This window comes from Stenella coeruleoalba (genome assembly GCF_951394435.1).
Source record: "Stenella coeruleoalba genome assembly, chromosome: 17".
Taxonomy (NCBI): domain Eukaryota; kingdom Metazoa; phylum Chordata; class Mammalia; order Artiodactyla; family Delphinidae; genus Stenella; species Stenella coeruleoalba.
This window is the reverse complement of record NC_137163.1, coordinates 80028542-80045620: the sequence shown is the minus strand read 5'-3', so window position 1 is coordinate 80045620 and position 17079 is coordinate 80028542. Positions and strand designations below refer to the sequence as shown.

The following is a 17079-nucleotide window of genomic DNA, read 5'->3' as shown; positions in this document are numbered from 1 at the left end:
AGGCATGAAAGTAAGCCTTGAAAAATCTAAAAGCATTAAGTCTGGTAGCTTTAAAGTGGCTGTTTTATAATATGGTAATGTTCAACTTCTCGATTAAGAAACCCTGTTTTTAAATGATGTGGAAAAATAAAAGTTGGGTATTGTATCTCTGAATTTAGATAATGGAATTTAATGGACAACAAAATTAATGAAGTAGTAATGTAAATGTAACTAACAAGAGGCATGAATTAATTGTTCTAGTGCTGGACAATGGTATAATATGGTGTTTATACCAGAAGATATATTGATTGCTGTATAAATGGGGTAACCATATAATTTATTGTCCAGCCAGACCCTTTTGAGAATGAAATGAAGTATTATTAATAATTACTACAGGAGCAGTAAGAATAAACAGAATTGTCCTGGAAAAATGGGAACCTTTATATATGTGTGACACAGGTCAAGCCACAATATGGACTTTTTAGTAAAATCTGAATTTAAGTGGTCTGTTTTTTCCTTTTAATTTGTTATAGGCATTGTCTGTGCCACAAAAGCAAGTTCTGATCATTTTGATATTACTTTGTAGAATTATTTAATTTTGTAAAATCTCTACTTTTAAGTGTGCTTGCTGCCTTTTTTCTAGCCATATAGATCAAATAAATGCATAGAAAAGTAAATTCTTGATCATACAAGTGGTAATATTAAGTACATTTATATTGTACTTTCCCTCTTGATTAGCACTTCAATATTATTATTATTATTTTTGCCTTCCAGACAAATTATGAAAACAGAATATATAGCCTGAAAGTAGAATGTGGACCTAAATACCCAGAAGCACCTCCATCAGTTAGATTTGTAACCAAAATTAATATGAACGGAGTAAATAATTCCAGTGGAATGGTAAGTTAAAGTAGTCATTTTATTCTTACATAACCTATAAATATATAGTCAGGAGAATGTTAAAACAACAACAACAAAAGGACCTTTGTTTAGCGGAAAGTCTAAAACAGTTTATCCCATGTTGTTTTTCTCTTTTGAATGGACCTTTCCTTAAGAACCTTTATGTACTAGCCTAGATAGAGGTGAGGGTTTTATTAATTGCTTCAGTAGTCATATTTCAGCTGAATCCTTGTTTGGTGATAAGAAAGTCATTATTTCTCTTTGAATTAACATTTTTCTTTAGGGTTAAGGTACATTGGTGAGATTAAAAGGATGGATATTCATGAAGAGGAGGTTTTTCTTTGAGGAACAAGTATGTCTGTACGGGAACAGACAGTCGTGGTTGAGCATGGTTGTTTAAAGCAAATAAATCAAAATGATGTGCTCTGCCTGACTCACAGAAGGAAGTGAGCGGAAATAATTTCCAGTACGAGTCTTAGGTTCATACGAGTACTATAACTTGAAGCGAAGGCTCTTGAGGTGCCGTGTTGAGAGCACCCTCACATGCAGAATACGTGTTAGGAAGCATGATAACGTGATGATAGCATGAACATCATCTGTCATAGGAACAGAACGTTACCTTAACTTCTGTGTGCGCCTACTCATCCCGTCCCTGTGTTCCCTTTCCCCAGCACTGGTAATTAACACCTGGAGCATTTCTTTTGTGTTCTGTCACTTTTTCTTTATAGTTTTAGCCCAGGTGTCACATCTGTTCAGCTAGCCTTCCTTCCTCTCTCCCTCTTTCCTTCTCTTCCGTCCATCATCCATCCCACACCATGAGTTTATACCATCATCTCCAGTTCTCTTCCAACACTGCAGGGTGTTTTTCAGATTTCATCCTTTCTAAGCTTGCAGTTCTTGCCTTCAGTGGTGAGAAACCTGCTTTCTGTTGCCCAGTGTGTTTACCTGCATGTGCTCAGTCCCCCTGTGTGAAAGCACACTTCCAGCAGCAGGCTGGGTCCTGGACACACAGCTGGCCGTCCGGCCCCCACCCCACCCCAGGGCTCCAGGTGGGCTGGCTCCTCCCTGCTGGGTGCACCGGACAAAAGCATGACCCTGACTGGAGGAGCGCTATTGGGCATCTCAGCCCTGGACCTGCTGGGCCACTCCCATACCTCCCTGCGTGCGGTGCGTGCGGGGCGCCAGCCGGTGCTGGGCCCTGAGAGTCCTCCCTGCCCTGCCTGCTAGGGCATCAGTCCATGGACATTTATTGTACAATGTGTTGATGCGTTCAGGTGTATAATCATCTTATCTTGTGGTTTCTATCTTTACACGTGTTTCTTGTTTCTTGCCTACTTTTGAAATGGCCATTCTCGATTCTTTTCATTGTTTCTGTTCTTCCAGTGGTTATTCTAGAAATTACAGCATGCATGCTTAACTATTTCTGTGTCAGTAATATTAGGAGATGTGATGGAAGGAGGATTACAAAACAGTTTGAATTTACAGAAGGGATATTGTTTAGGGAATTTCTTTTATGACATACAACTTTGCCTTTATGAGGAAGACATTTTTGTGAAATTTCTTTACCAGGAATAGCTGTTCTTCACAACTGCTGGTTTGTTTTCATATTATAGACTCTGCAAATTAGGTAATTCATAGTGAGTTCTACATTATTGTGGGAACTAGGAAATTCAGGATTAAATTTCAGACCTGCCTTACGAGCTCATCTGATCTCATTTTGGACATTATGCGTCCTTCTCTGCCTCTCCTCCTTAAACCCTCTAGCATTAAGGTCTGTTAGTCTTTGTTGAAAATGTAACTCGAGTCCGATTTTACTTTTCTCCTTACGTTGCCACCGAGTGAATGTTAGCCATCATCTCTTGTCTGGGCCCTGCACAGCCTCTCTGATTCTCCTGCTTTACCTCCCCCAGTCTTTACAAAGCAAGCAGCAGAGGGATCTTTCTGAGGCACAGGTTGTGTCCTGTCGCTTCTGTGCTTTAAAATCCTGCAGTGGCTTCAGCCACACGTGCACACTCTCTGCCCTGGCTCCCTGGGGGCTCACGGTGCTCGCGGCCCTGCACACCTTTCCTTTCGCCTCAAGACCGTTGCACTTTCTGTGCTTCCAGGGTGGACATCCTTACGGCCTCTTTCTTCACTTCGCTGTGTAAGTGTCACTCTCAGAGAGTTCTGTCCTGACTCCCAGTCTGAACTGTGTCTGTTTTGTTACTCTGCTACAGTCACTCTTTTATTCTTCCCCTTTGTAGCAGTTACTGTAAATTATCATTTTTCTCTTTGTTTTTATTTTTGGCGTTTTTAAAAGAATTGTTTCTAACACACAGGCAGGTTTTAGAGAATGATGTAACCAACATCCTCCACTTACCCTCCTCAAATCTTAACCTTTTTGTCTTATTTGTAACAGGTCTTTTTTTAAAGAAAGACTGCATTATACAGAGTTAACTTTGTGCCTTTCCCGGTTTCCCCTTTCTCTTTCCTCAGAGGTGGTTCCATCTCAGATTTGGCATTTATCGTTTCACGCATGGTTGTGTTTTTACTGTGCACGTTTGTGTATGCTTCTGTGTTGTATCCCTTTTGTGTGGACTCATATGTCAGTGACTTTTTTTTTTTTTTTTTGCGGTACGCGGGCCTCTCACCGTTGTGGCCTCTCCCGCCGCGGAGCACAGGCTCCGGACGCGCAGGCTCAGCGGCCGCGGCTCACGGGCCCGGCTACTCCGCGGCATGTGGGATCTTCCCGGACTGGGGCACGAACCCGTGTCCCCTGCATCGGCAGGCGGACCCTCAACCACTGCGCCACCAGGGAGGCCCAAGCTCAGATTTTTTAAGATAAAAGTTTCTCCGTTAAATTGCTGTAGAACTCTCTAAAGGCTGCTCTGAATTTCTGTGTTTATCTTGTGGTGGACCAGTAAAAATCAGTGCAAGGCCTTGGGCTGTTCCGTGAAAGGTGATTTCAGTGGCCCTGCTCTAGGTCGTTCACGTACAAGTAGGATGTCTGCTGAGGTGGGGTCTGGGTGAGGCTTGTCTTCAGCTTGACTGACTTCCGCCCGGGCTCTTCCAGGGTTGTCCATGTCTGTCATGCTCACTGTGTGTAAGTGCCTGGACTGTCCATCCCTACCAACGCTTCATATAGTCAGGCTGGCCAGCCAGTGGGGACCTGGAAGCAGAGAAATTAAGTCCTGGTTTAATTATTGGAGTGTAGGTGTTTGTATAGAGTGACTGGATTAGGCATCAGGTTTTCTTTTGATTGATATTCATTGTGGTTTGATTTGCATTCCCCTAGTTAGGCACCTTTTCACCTGCTTATTGGCCATTTTTTTTTACCCTCTTTGGAGAAATGTCTATTCAGAACCGTCTAAAACGACAAGGATTTATTGTCTCACAGTCTTTGTGGGCTGGGACTGTGGCCCAGGGCCTTTCACAGGGCTGCAGCCCACATGCCAGCCTGTGCTGTGGTCTCTGCTGAAAGCTCGACTGAGGAAGGATGCAGCCCTGGCCTCACTCACGTAGGTGTTGGCAGTAGTCAGGTTCTCAGTCAGCCTTCAGTTCCTTATACACTATAGCCAGAGGCCACAGAGCAGTTCACAGCACAGCAGCTGGTTTCCGTCTGCAAAGCAGGGGAGTGAAAGCAAGAAAGAGCAGGATGGAAGCTGGAGTATTTTTGTAGCTTAACGTCAGAAGTCATATCCCAGCGTTCTGTCCAGCCCACACTCCAGGGAGGGGTCACATAGGACGTGAATGTCAGGAGTTGAAGATCTTCGGGAACCATCACAAAAGCTGCTGTCTTAGTTTGACTGCTGTCACAAAAAGACCCTAAACTGGGGCTAGTTTGGACAGCAGAGATTATTTCTCACAGGCTGGAGGCTGGGAAGTCTGAGATCAGGGTTCCCACGTGGTTGGGTTCTGGTGAGGACCCTCCTTCTGGGCTGCAGATGACTGACTTCTTGCTGGGTCTTCACGGGGAGGACAGAGCAAGTTCCAGTCTCGTTCTCTCCTAATCCCATCGTGGTGGCTCCACCCTTGGGTCCTCACCTAAACCTATTGATAATTACTTCCCAAGGTCCTCAGCTCCTGGTACCTTCCCATGGTGGTTAGGGTTTCAGCGCATGAGTTTTGGGGGACACAAACATGCAGTCCATAACAGTTGTCTGCCGCGATCCACTTTGCCCACATTTTAATTGAGATATTGAGCCTTTATTATTAAGTTCTAAGAGTTCTTAGTTTACTGAACAAGAGCCCCTTGTCAGGTATATGATTTGCATGAATTTTGTTTCATTCTGTGGGTTGTCTCTTTGTTTTCTTGATGTTTTCAACACAAAAATTAAAAAATTTATATAGCCAATTTGTCTACTTTTTCTTTCATTGAAAGTATTTAGTTGTTATATCTAAGAAACCATTGTCAAATCCAACGTCACAGAGATTTACTCCTGTTTTTTTCTAAGAGTTTTATTGTTTCAGCTGTTAATTTAGGCCTTTGATCCATTTTGAGTTAAGGGTCCAGCTCCATTCCTTTGCATGTGAATGTCCAGTTGTCCCAACACCGTCTATTGAAGGGACTGTCCTTTCCCCATGGTTGACACACTTGTCAGAGATCTTTTGACTGTACGTGCATGGATTTACTTCTGGGTTCTCAGTTGTATTCCATTCCATTGATCTGCATTCTCAGTCGTTTTCCATTCCATTGATCTGTATGTCCATCCTTGTGTGAACACCACCCTTTGTTTTTGTTTGGTTTGGTTTGTTCGTTTGTTTTGGCCACCTGCGCGGCATGCGGGATCTTAGTTCACTGACCAGGGATCGAACCCGCGCCCCCTGCAATGGAAGTGCAGTGTCTTAACCAATGGACCGCCAGGGAAGTCCCACACCCTTCTTGATTACTGTAGCTTTGTAGTAAGTGTTCTTTTTCATATTGTTTCGGCTATTCTGGGTTCCTTGCATTTCCATATGAATTAAAGGATCAGCTTGTCCAGCTCTGCAAAAAAGAAAAGAAAAGAAAGGGCAGTTGAAATTTTGATAGGGATTGTGTGAAATCTGTAGATCAATTTGCGGAGGATTGTCGACGACTTTAAGCGTTCTGATCCATGTACATGGGATACTTTTGTCAACAGTTTTTTTTTACAGTATTCAGTGTGCATGGCCTACACTTCTGTTTCTTATCCTGTTGTAAATGGCATTGTTTCCTTGAGTTGCTTTGCAGATCATTCATTGCAAGCACACAGATGAGGTTTTGTTTGTGGATCCTGTACCCTGCAGCCTTGCTCTACTCGTTTATTCCCTCCAGCAGTTGCAGTTCCTTTAATGGCTGCCTTAGGATCTGTGTACAAGGCCACGGCATCTGCGCATAGAGATGGTTTCACTTCTTTCTTTTCAAAACCTTTAATTTCATCTTCTTGCCTAGTTGCCTGGCCAGAGCCTCCAGTTCAGTGTTGAGTAGCAGTGATGGCAGCAGATGTCCTTGTCTTGTCTTATCGCAGGAGGAAAGCTTTCAGTCCTTCACCATTGAGTGTGCTGTTAGCTGTATATTTTTTGTAGGTGCTCTGTATTGGGTTGATATACCTAGTTTGTTGAGTGTTTTTATCATGAAAGGTTGTTGGATTTTGTCAAAGCTATTTTGTGTCTGTTGAGATAATCATGGTTTTTGCTCTCTGTTCTGTTAATATGGTGTATTACATTGATTGATTTTTATATATTGAACCAACCTTGCCCTACTGGGATAAATCCCACTTGGTTATGGTGCATAATCAAATTCTTTATATGTTGCTCAAGGTCAGCCATAGGTGAGAGTTTATGGCCTTCTCAGGTCTTTTGAGCCTGTACAGCCCTGCACATGTGTGTCTTCTAGATTCACAGGCGTGTGTTGGAACTTTTCAAAGCCTCACTGGACATCTCATTTCCCAGCTTTCCTGTGAAGTATTTGGTCACCTTCCTGCTTTCCTCTTACCACCTCCTCGCCCAGCAGAGGTGGAAACAGTTTAAGCAATTTCTTTAATTTAAAAAATTTTTTATTTTTTATTGAAGTATATAGTTGATTTACAGTATTTGTTTCAGATGTACAACATAGTGATTCAGTGTTTTTATAAATTATACTACATTTAAAGTTATTACAATATAATGGTTATCTTTCCCTGTGTCGTACAGTACATCCTTGTTGCTTATTTTGTACATAGTAGTTTGTGTCTCCGAGGTGTCACACAATTGACACTGGTTATTTTTGGCAAACACCAGGTGGAGGGGTGGGCCGGGGACTAGGTGGTCCTCCGTGGGTGAGTTCTGAGGTCAGACAAAGAGAAACCCCATGGGAGGGCTTTTCCAGGGAACTTTCAGGCAGGCCGAGAGATGGCAGGTAGCTGGGGGTGAGGCTTTGAAGGAGCTCCAGCCCCATCCTGCCAGTTTCCTGCAGTGGAAGATGAATTTAGCACAGTGCGGAGAACACACGGGAGAGAGAGCTCTGAAAGCAGAGGTCAGGGTTCGCAGTTCTTTCCTTAATCCTGGTGGAGATCATTGCCCAGACTTTGGGTCGTGGCATTGGGAATGGAGAGAAACCTCTGACCTTATCAAGAAGGAATTGGTAAATATGTTTACGTGTAGTTATTTTATATAACATTTGTTTATTTCTGATGACCGAAGTTCCCTACACGTTTACAGAAAAGCACCACACGAAAAGGACACAATTTTTTAGGAAACACCTGTTGAAGAAGGAATATTTTCCCTAAGTATTATATGAACCAGTAGTTTCATAATGTTCGCTTTGTGAAAATAGAGCCAAGCTATGAATTTTTAGAAGTACTTCTCATCAAAGTGCGTCTAGTGAGTTGGTGGCCGACCCCGCTACACTCGGCAGCTGACTTTCCTCTTCTTCCCCTCCTTTCAGGTGGATGCACGGAGCATACCAGTGTTAGCAAAATGGCAGAACTCATACAGCATTAAAGTTGTACTTCAAGAGCTAAGACGTCTAATGATGTCCAAAGAAAATATGAAGCTTCCACAGCCACCAGAAGGACAAACATACAACAATTAATTTTAGTGGATTTAAAACTTGTCTTAAATCAACAACCTTCTATTCATGTTAATGTCTTGATTAAATATCACAATGCAAAATACCCACACATTAAGTAAGATAATTCCAGCTGGTAAACATGACCTGGACATCTGTAAGAGTATATTTAATATATGTACACCCATTATGTTTTCAGGTAACAGGAGGAAAATTCAGCACAGTTTTTTTTCTTGTTAAGGCACCGTCATTTAAGCATGAACCTGGAGTACTCAGAGTGGAACTCAGGTTTCCAGGTGGAAGAACAGCAAGAAGTGTCAGATGGCTGTGCAAGCAGATGTGTTTCTGAAGAGAAAGCCCAAGAAGGAAAACCCAGAATGGCGTGCTCTCGCTTAGTGAAAGAGCTTCCGTTGAAATGGTCTAAAGTGGCAGGTACAATGAATATTGTCACAAAACGTGTTCATTTTCGAAGCGGTATAGGTGCTGACTACTAGTAGTATCAAAAATACGTTCAGGATTGTTTTGATACCTGTATTTATAATAAAATTGTTGTGGGGAGGTGGACGGATTTCCGTTACAAGCTGTTCCTGGGTGTTCCATGTACCAGACGCGGTGAAGAGTTGTTTACAGTCTTTGTTGGACAAACCATGCATTTACATTTAAATGAAATCAACAAAAAGGAAATAGATATATGGATATGTGATTTTGAGATTAACGTTAGTCTTAAATTGTAAATAAAATGTGGAATGTGTCCTCAGAAACTGTGCCATTTCTGTTATATTGATGTGGTATGTATACAGTAACTTGCTGAGGTAGCAGAAATTGGAATTATTGTAGCCTTCCCCTATACACACCTTTTATTATTTATCCTATATTGTATACTTCTTGCAAATTGGAATTTGTGGAGTATTTAACAGTACAGATTACCTAATAAGTTTAATTTCTTGTTAGGAGAAGGAGGAATCCCAGGTATTATGTTTTGAAGTTGATTTCACCAGAAATATTGTTAAGAAAGATGTTTGAGTTCTAGCAGTTTTTATAGAATTAGAGAGCGCAAATTATCCAAACATACGTTCCAGTTTTTCTTCATAATATCTGCCCCCAGTGCTCTTCGCACTAGCTGGGGTTAGTTTTGTTCACTTATCCTTTGCCTTGGCAGCTACATAATTCTGAATTGAAAGTCCACCTGTGCTCCGCTTTACCAGAGTGACGAGGCTTTCGGATGCCGTTTTTCATCTCACAGCGCTTGGGTGTACTACTTTGTTGAAAATACTTCTCTCTTATGGGTTCTGTTTTCTGAAGAAAATAGTAAGGTGGTCATGTAACAAGGACAGATTTCTCAACCCTGACATGTTTTTTCAAGTGCATTCAAAGTTAAAGCTCTGAGCTACCTTTTCTTGGCCAGTAATACTTTAAAGTCAGTGGCAGTTTATCTAAATTTGCTAATTTCAATATGGCTTTTTTTTTTTTTTTTTTTGGCGGTACGCGGGCCTCTCACTGTTGTGGCCTCTCCCATTGCGGAGCACAGGGACGTGAAGGCTCAGCGGCCACGGCTCACGGGCCCAGCCGCTCCGCGGCATGTGGGATCCTCCCGGACCGGGGCACGAACCCGTGTCCCCTGCATCGGCAGGCGGACTCTCAACCACTGCGCCACCAGGGAAGCCCTCAATATGGCTTTAATTATCAAAGATGTTTAAAGTGACACATAGAGAATGTATACATACAAATTAGTGCATGTGTAATTTATTAAAATAGGTTTGAAATGAACTATTACCTTGGCATACATTCTTAAAAATTTTAAGTGGTTGAGATTAAGTGGAATTACACTGATATCCTATGTGAGAGTGGTGGTTCCTGACAGTCTAAATCGGTCTCTAGTGACCCCTTCCCCACTGGGAGAGCGTGTCCTGTCATATGTGGGCGCTGATAACCATCTGAGTGCTGTACATTGTTTCTACAGTGGTGGGCTGAGAGCCTGGGCACCTTGACCTCTGGTCCACTCTCCTTTCCCCGCACCCGCTCTTGTGAAGGACTCCCCCCCACAGGTGTGTGTTGCCTTCGAAATTTGTTTGAAGGGCTAGCAGGTGAGACTGTAGGGGATGACCGTGTGTGAATAAAGATTGCAAAAGTAAAATATTTGTCCTGTTAGGTCAGTGTTATGCTTTAATGGTTTTAATTACTAATTTTCAGAATCCCTCCTTTAAAAATATTTTTTCTAGTATTTTAAAGTAATGGCATTTGTTGTTACAGGTTTATGTGTGACTTTTCAGGATTTTGGAACATAAACATTTATAAGAGGTGGTCAATGGTATTTGAGTTTTTCGGGTGTAAAATTTTTTTAAAAATTATAATTTTAAATTATCTTTTTAAAAGAATTTATCACACTTCAAATTTGAGTAAGTGCCTGGGGAGTGAATTAGTTTGACTTGCATATGGTTTATTAGTCTGGATTACTTAATACCAATTCATTAATTTAGCTTCTTCCCACTAAGTATATATTGTTATTGATGAATATGCATGAAATTCATATTGTTTTGAAAATTTAGAGTACATGGCTGGAAAATAGCAATGTGTTTCCCACCCTGGATTTGGTGGGAGACCATGTGGGCGGCTCTGGAAGACGCATCGTGGGGTATAGACTTTGGTCAAAGCTGTGCTCACTCTTCTCGTGGGTACACAGCCGTGCTTGCATGTACACGTTAAAGAGTGTAAATGCAGATGATGCTGTCTAGTGTCATGAATAACAATTTGGGGAGTTACTTAAGGAATTTTTTCCCCCAGATTTTCTCGGTAAGTATATTTTTTAGACATATATGTGAAGCATTATAGTATAATTAATTGCTGGGAAGGATCTAAAAGGCACTGATTTCACTTTTCTGAGAAGTAACAATATGATTTTCCAGTAACAACTTGATTGGCTTTTGGTTGTGTTCACAAAAAGATTGCAGCTCCGAAGATTTTGGAAAGCATTTGTATTTTGTATATAAAACAGAAACATTATGAAAAGCAGTGGATGCAGCGTATTAACAGGCTTGATAGGAGCGTTAGCAGTTAATTCCTACCCAGTACTGTGTTTATTGACAAGCAAAATGTATGGAAATAGAATATCTTTTATGCTAAAATTAATATGCCTCTTTGAAGTTACTGAACAGTAGATGGAAATGTTATCATAGGTCATACTGAAAATGTTGGTTATTTTAAAAGTATAGTGGAATACTGAAAAGATACACCATAAGTATTTTCTGAAGAGAAAATTATTGAGGTATTTGCTGACACAGAAAATAAATGACAAGTCAAAACTGTCATCCTGTGAATTAAGGGAGTTTGAGGGAATCATGGAGTGAGTACGTGATTTTAAAGAATCACTGGATGTGAAGAGGTTGCCCATTGTGTTTACGTACATCTCTAACGGGACATTCTCACCTAAAAAATTCCTAAAGGTCCTCTGCATTTCATTTTTACATGTAATCTAAAGATCAGTACAGAATTTTTTCTGCAACTTCATTTATGAAATCAGTGATAAAAGCCAGATAGATTTCATTTTCTTAACTTAGAAACATTCCAGGAATCATCCTTTCTTCAGTAGGTAGCTGACCAGATACCATGTAAGGATTGTGCAGTGGCCCCTCTGCTCCAGATGTAGACTTACCGTGTGAATTCTTTTATCTTGTCTTAGTTGAGTACTGAGCAGCTGCTTACATCTGTCTGAGATTTTGGCAGCCAAAAGATTATACAAAAGTAAAGGTAATATTCCACCTCCAAAGGAAGACTAATCTCTGGCACTGAGAAACCAATGAAGTGAGAAACCCCGTGGTCAGTAAAGAAGCAAATCTTTGAATTCATTGAGAGTGAAAACTGTTCCTTGTTTGTTCAGTGCAGTTGAGTAATTAAAATATTGTTGAGAGATTATGGGGAAACATTAAACAATGGAGTGTGTGTATTCTTCCTTCATCTGATATAATAGCTTTTTTTTTTTTAAACAGGCTTTTAACAATAGATAATTTTACAGAGTAATCTGGAAAATTAACAGTGTAATGTAAAGTGAGGTTTCGACAGGACACCTACATTAAAATGTAGTAAAATTAGTTATAATACTTAATGTCATGTTTTTTGGGTCCAAAGACTCTTCCAATCAACAAGCATGGTAATTGTGAATGCTTTATTACACAGGGTGAGATTTTATAGCCTTTGTAGTTTGTCAGCCCTTAATTTGAGGGAAAAAGGTAGATTTTCTCCACAGTGGATAACTGACAAAGAGAAATGTATTGTTTTACTGCTTCTCAAGCCACATTGTCCAAATAAGTAGTGATTGCCAGATGTCCAGATTATATCCACTATCATAAATTATCTTTTTATTGCTGTAATTTAAAAAATCATCTTAATACTCAAGTAAAAGTAATTGAGTTCACAAGAAAAGTAAAATATCTAATTGCCTGGGTTTCTTAATCTTGAGTAACATACGGACTTCTTTAAGGAGAACAATAATTCTTTTGGACTCAGTATTGTCTTGAATTATTTTTGTTAAAACATTGTTTAATGCATAAAATTGTATCAATGCAAATGTATAAACTTCTTAGCCCTATAAAATTATAAAGCAAATTAACACAATTACATAGTAATTAAAATGTAAAAGACTTTAATATTGAGGATGTTTTATTGAATTACTCTCTACTTGAAATGTAAATATTTTCGTCTCTTCTTGGCTTTTTGTTGTTGCCATGTCTATATTAGAGTGTGCGGCTGGACCTCAGATTTTTCTTACCTTTTCTCTCTTGACAAACTGGTACAAAAAACCTTTGTTGTGTTATCTGACCTTCATTTGGTATAAATACAGTTCCCGCATTAGGTCCCCCTCTGTTCTGTTCTGTTAACCAGAGAATTAAAATTCCTGAGTCTTGATTCAACTTTGAGACCACAGTTGTCTTAAACCCTTGATTCTTGAGAATTACTGTGCTACTCACTTTGCTGTGTTTGTGGCCCTGTATAGAAATAAAAATGATTTATGATTGGTGATGGTAGGTAAACTGATATAGTAAGATCATTTTAAATTTGGGTGACACATTTTAATCCGTTAGGTTTTAAAGCTTAGTGCTAAGAGGTGCTGAATACATTTATTGGTTTAGAAAATAAACTGCGGTTGAAAGTGGCTCCTTTCTCCGTTTGTGCCTCTGTACTGTCCATCGTCCTCTGGTGAATCTCCCGCACCTGTCGTCTCTCTAGCTCCCTTCTGTCAGCCTATGGCCACTGCTGTTCTTACGTTCTGTTGCTCTTTGAATGGATCCCTTTAAACCCCTTTTCCCCATCATTCTGGATGTGGTCCCCTCACATCAGCCCCAACCATGAATTTGAAAACTGCTTATGAGAGGTAGCTCGCCCGCTTGCTGTGCTCTGGCTCCTTCCTGCCTGTGCCCTTTGTTTACCACCTGTGCCCTCACTACCTGGGTCCTCTCCAACCTTCTCTATCCCTGATGTGCAGATCTTCTCCTCACCTGTCACCGTTGTCCTCCTTGACACAGTGTCCTTGTGTGTGATATTTTTGCTTCATTTGCCTCTGAGAGTTGATGTCCAAGCTGCCCATCACAGTAATAAAATTTTAATATTATTTATAAATGTATTCTAAGCATTTAATATTCTTTGAATTTAAAAATATCCCCAGAGTATATTTTTTGAAGCTAAACATCAGAATTTGGATGTTTTCTTATTTGAGATATTTAAGATTATGAGTAATACCATTTTTGAAAACAATGTATTTGTCTACAAAGAAGTGTTAGAATCATTTATTTGTATTAAAAATTGTTAAAATGACTGCCAGAAACTAGGTGACTTTTTATGCGATGCAGAATCTACTGAGTTCTGCTCAGCAGGCAGGTTGGAGTGTTTTCTTCAACCCTCCCTGTGTTAAGTCCTTGTGAGACTGCTGCTTTAGGACATAAAGGTAGACAATACCATGGAGGTGATAGGTAGGCGCCAGTTCTGTCAGCCTTGGTGATCGAGTGGGTGACAGAGTCTGTGGTCCTCCTCTGGGGCTCCTCACTGGCAGAACCCAAGCGCCGTTAGCAATGAGGTTCTAAGCCGAACCGGGTCTGTAAATTGATCAACGAAGAGCAGCAGAGAGGAAGCTGATGGAAATCCTAGGGCCCTCCACCCCGTGGCTTTGGACCACTTAGCCCTGTACCCTTCAGTTCCTTCTGAGAAGGTCATGCTTACCCCATAGAGTTGTGGTGTCATGAAACAATATGAATGGTTTTAATCACAATCAGAATGATTAATCAGTAAGTGGTAGCTTTTAAAAATGTTATTAATCGAAGAACATTCACTTAAATTATGTCAAGATATGCATTTGCATCAGGTTTGTCCTCCTGTGTAAAGGGTGGGCTAACTTTCCAAGAGGTTACGTGAGGTCATATAGGAGGCTTCATTAAGCCGCTTGTGCTTTCTGGACGAAATTAATTTCTGCTCCTGGTTGAAGGCAGACAGATGGGCTTCTGGGTGCTAGTGAGACCTGGCATGCCTGTCACCCCTCCCCTGTCCAGCTGGGTGCAGTGGCCCTGGTGGATCCACCCCTGGATGGGCACCACTCCTGCCCTCCCACAGTCATGAGTGTTATCAGTGCATTTACGATTGTTTGCATTGTTGTTCTGACCAGTGCACGTTACAGGTGGTCCTGGAGGTGGTGTTGGTGTAGTTCATTCACGCACTCATCTCACACAGGTGGGGCATACACCTCGCTGGCCCACCAGAAACACACACCTTGACCTGAATCTCAGAGTAGCCCTGCGGAGGCTGGACAGTCCCCCTTTGAGCTGACTTGGTGTGAAATGCTGCCGGGCTCCTTACGGGGGAGGTGGTGACCAACACCTCAGTTGCATCCTCTCGTGCCCCCGGGGAGGGTGCTTCCTGGAGCCGAAGCTCTGCTGCTCCCAGTGGCCCGCTGTATCCTAGCCTGGAGGTGTGGGGCCCAAGGCCAGCAGAGCCAGGAGAGGAGGTTCTGTCATACCTACATGTTCCTTGTTAAGTCGAGATGTAAATGACGTACCATAAAATTCACCTTTTAAACTGTTCAGCCCAGTGGTTTTTACCATATCCACAAGATTGTGCAAACATCACCACTAATTCTAGAACATTCCAGAATGATGGCTATTTGGGCTGTTTCCGTATTTTGGCTGTGATAAGTAATGCTGTTACAAACATTTGTATATGTTTTTATGAGGACATATGTTTTCATTTCTCTTGGAATTGCCAAGTCATAAGGTAGCTGTGTTTAGTCATTTGAGGAGCTACCTGGCTGTTTTCCAAAGTAGTTGTGCCATTTTACATCTCTACCAGCAGTTCTCCGCATCCTCACCAGCACATTATTGTTTGGCTGTGATTCTAGCCATCCTAGTAGGTGTAAAGTGGTATTTCGCTGCGGTTTTCCCCAGTCACTAATGATGCTGAGCATCTTTTTACAAGATCACTGGCTATTTGTGTATTTGGAGAAATGTCTACTCAGGTCCTTTGCCCATATAAAAAATTGGTTTATTTGTAGTTTTATTGTTGAGTTGTAAGAGGTCTTATATATTCTGGATATTAGACCTGTATCAGATATATGGTTTGCAAATATTTTCTCCTGTTCTCTGGTCTGTCTTTTCACGTTTTTAAAAAATTTATTTATTTACTTACTTTTGGCTGCATTTTTGGTCTTTGTTGCTGCGCGCGGCCTTTCTCTTGTTGCAGCGAGTGGGGGTTACTCTTTGTTGCAGTGCGCGGGCTTCTCGTTGCGGTGGCTTCTCTTGTTGCGGAGCACGGGCTCTAGGCTCGCAGGCTTCAGTAGTTGTGGCTCACGGGCTCCAGAGCGCAGGCTCAGTAGTTGTGCCTCGTGGCCTCTAGAGCGCAGACTCAGTAGTTGTGGCACACGGGCTTAGTTGCTCCATGGCATGTGGGATCTTCCCAGACCAGGGCTCAAACCCGTGTCCCCTGCGTTTGGCAGGCGGATTCTTAACCACTGCACCACCGGGGAAGCCCCTCTTTTCACTTTTTTTGATACTATTTCTTTGATGCACAGATTTTTAAATTTTTATGCAACGTAATTTTTCTGTTGTTTTCTTTGGTTACTTGTAATTTTGATATTATGTCTAAGAAATCATTGCCTTGTCCAAGGTCATTGTGATGGTTAGTTGTGTTAGCTGGGCTAGGCTGTAGTAACCAGTTACTAAATCAAACACTAATCTGGGTCCTTTCAAGATATTTTGTAGATGTGATTAACATCTACGATCGTTGACGTTAAGTAGAGGAGCTTGCCCTCAATAATGTGACGAGACCTGATCCAGTCAATTGAAGGCCTCAAGAGCAAAAACTGAGGTTTCCTGGAGGAAAGTAAGTTCTGCTTCAAGACTGCAGTCAAGTCCTGCTTCAAGACTGCAGTCAAGTCCTGCCTGAATTTCCCGCCTGCTGGCCTGTCCCCACAATTACTTAAGCCAATTCCTTAAAATAAATATCTATCTCTGTGTCTTATTCTTTCTTTATCTGCCTATCATTTATCTATGATCTCCTGTTGGTTCGTTCTGATACAGTGACAAAAATTTACATCTGTGTTTTCTTCTAAGAATTTATACTTTTAGCTTTTACATTTAGGCCTTTGATCTGTTTTGAGTTAATTTTTGTATTTTTGTATGTATAAATTTTGCACGTATATATATCCAGTCATCTCAGCACCATTTGTTGAATGGTCTTGTATGCTTGTCAAAAATCAGTTGACCATATTTATATATGTTTTTTTTTTAACATCTTTATTGGGGTATAATTGCTTTACAATGGTGTGTTAGTTTCTGCTTTATAACGAAGTGAAATCAGTTATACATATACATATGTTCCCATATCTCTTCCCTGTTGCATCTCCCTCCCTCCCACCCTCCCTATCCCACGCCTCCAGGCGGTCACAAAGCACCGAGCTGATATCCCTGTGCTATGCAGCCGCTTCCCACTAGCTATCTACTTTATGTTTGTTAGTGTATATATGTCCATGCCTCTCTCTCGCTTTGTCACAGCTCATCCTTCCCCTTCCCCATATCCTCAAGTCCATTCTCCAGTAGGTCTGTGTCTTTATTCCTGTTTTACCCCTAGGTTCTTCATGACATTTTTTTTTCTTAAATTCCATATATATGTGTTAGCATACGGTATTTGTCTTTCTCTTTCTGACTTACTTCACTCTGTATGACAGTCTGTAGGTCCATCCA

At 41.2% G+C, this 17079-nt stretch overlaps 1 protein-coding gene across 2 annotated transcripts in view; it reads left to right on the top strand.

The window, feature by feature from the left end:
• Nucleotides 1–11924, top strand: part of UBE2V2 (ubiquitin conjugating enzyme E2 V2) — a 32647-nt gene extending 20723 nt beyond the window's left edge. For both annotated transcript variants that reach the window (XM_079902168.1, XM_079902169.1), the window contains exons 3-4: nt 754–879; nt 7742–11924. In XM_079902168.1, coding sequence (XP_079758294.1) covers nt 754–879; nt 7742–7888 — 273 coding nt within the window. In that variant the 3' untranslated portion in view covers nt 7889–11924. The remainder of the gene's footprint in view (nt 1–753; nt 880–7741) is intronic.
• Nucleotides 11925–17079: the final 5155 nt, after the last annotated feature.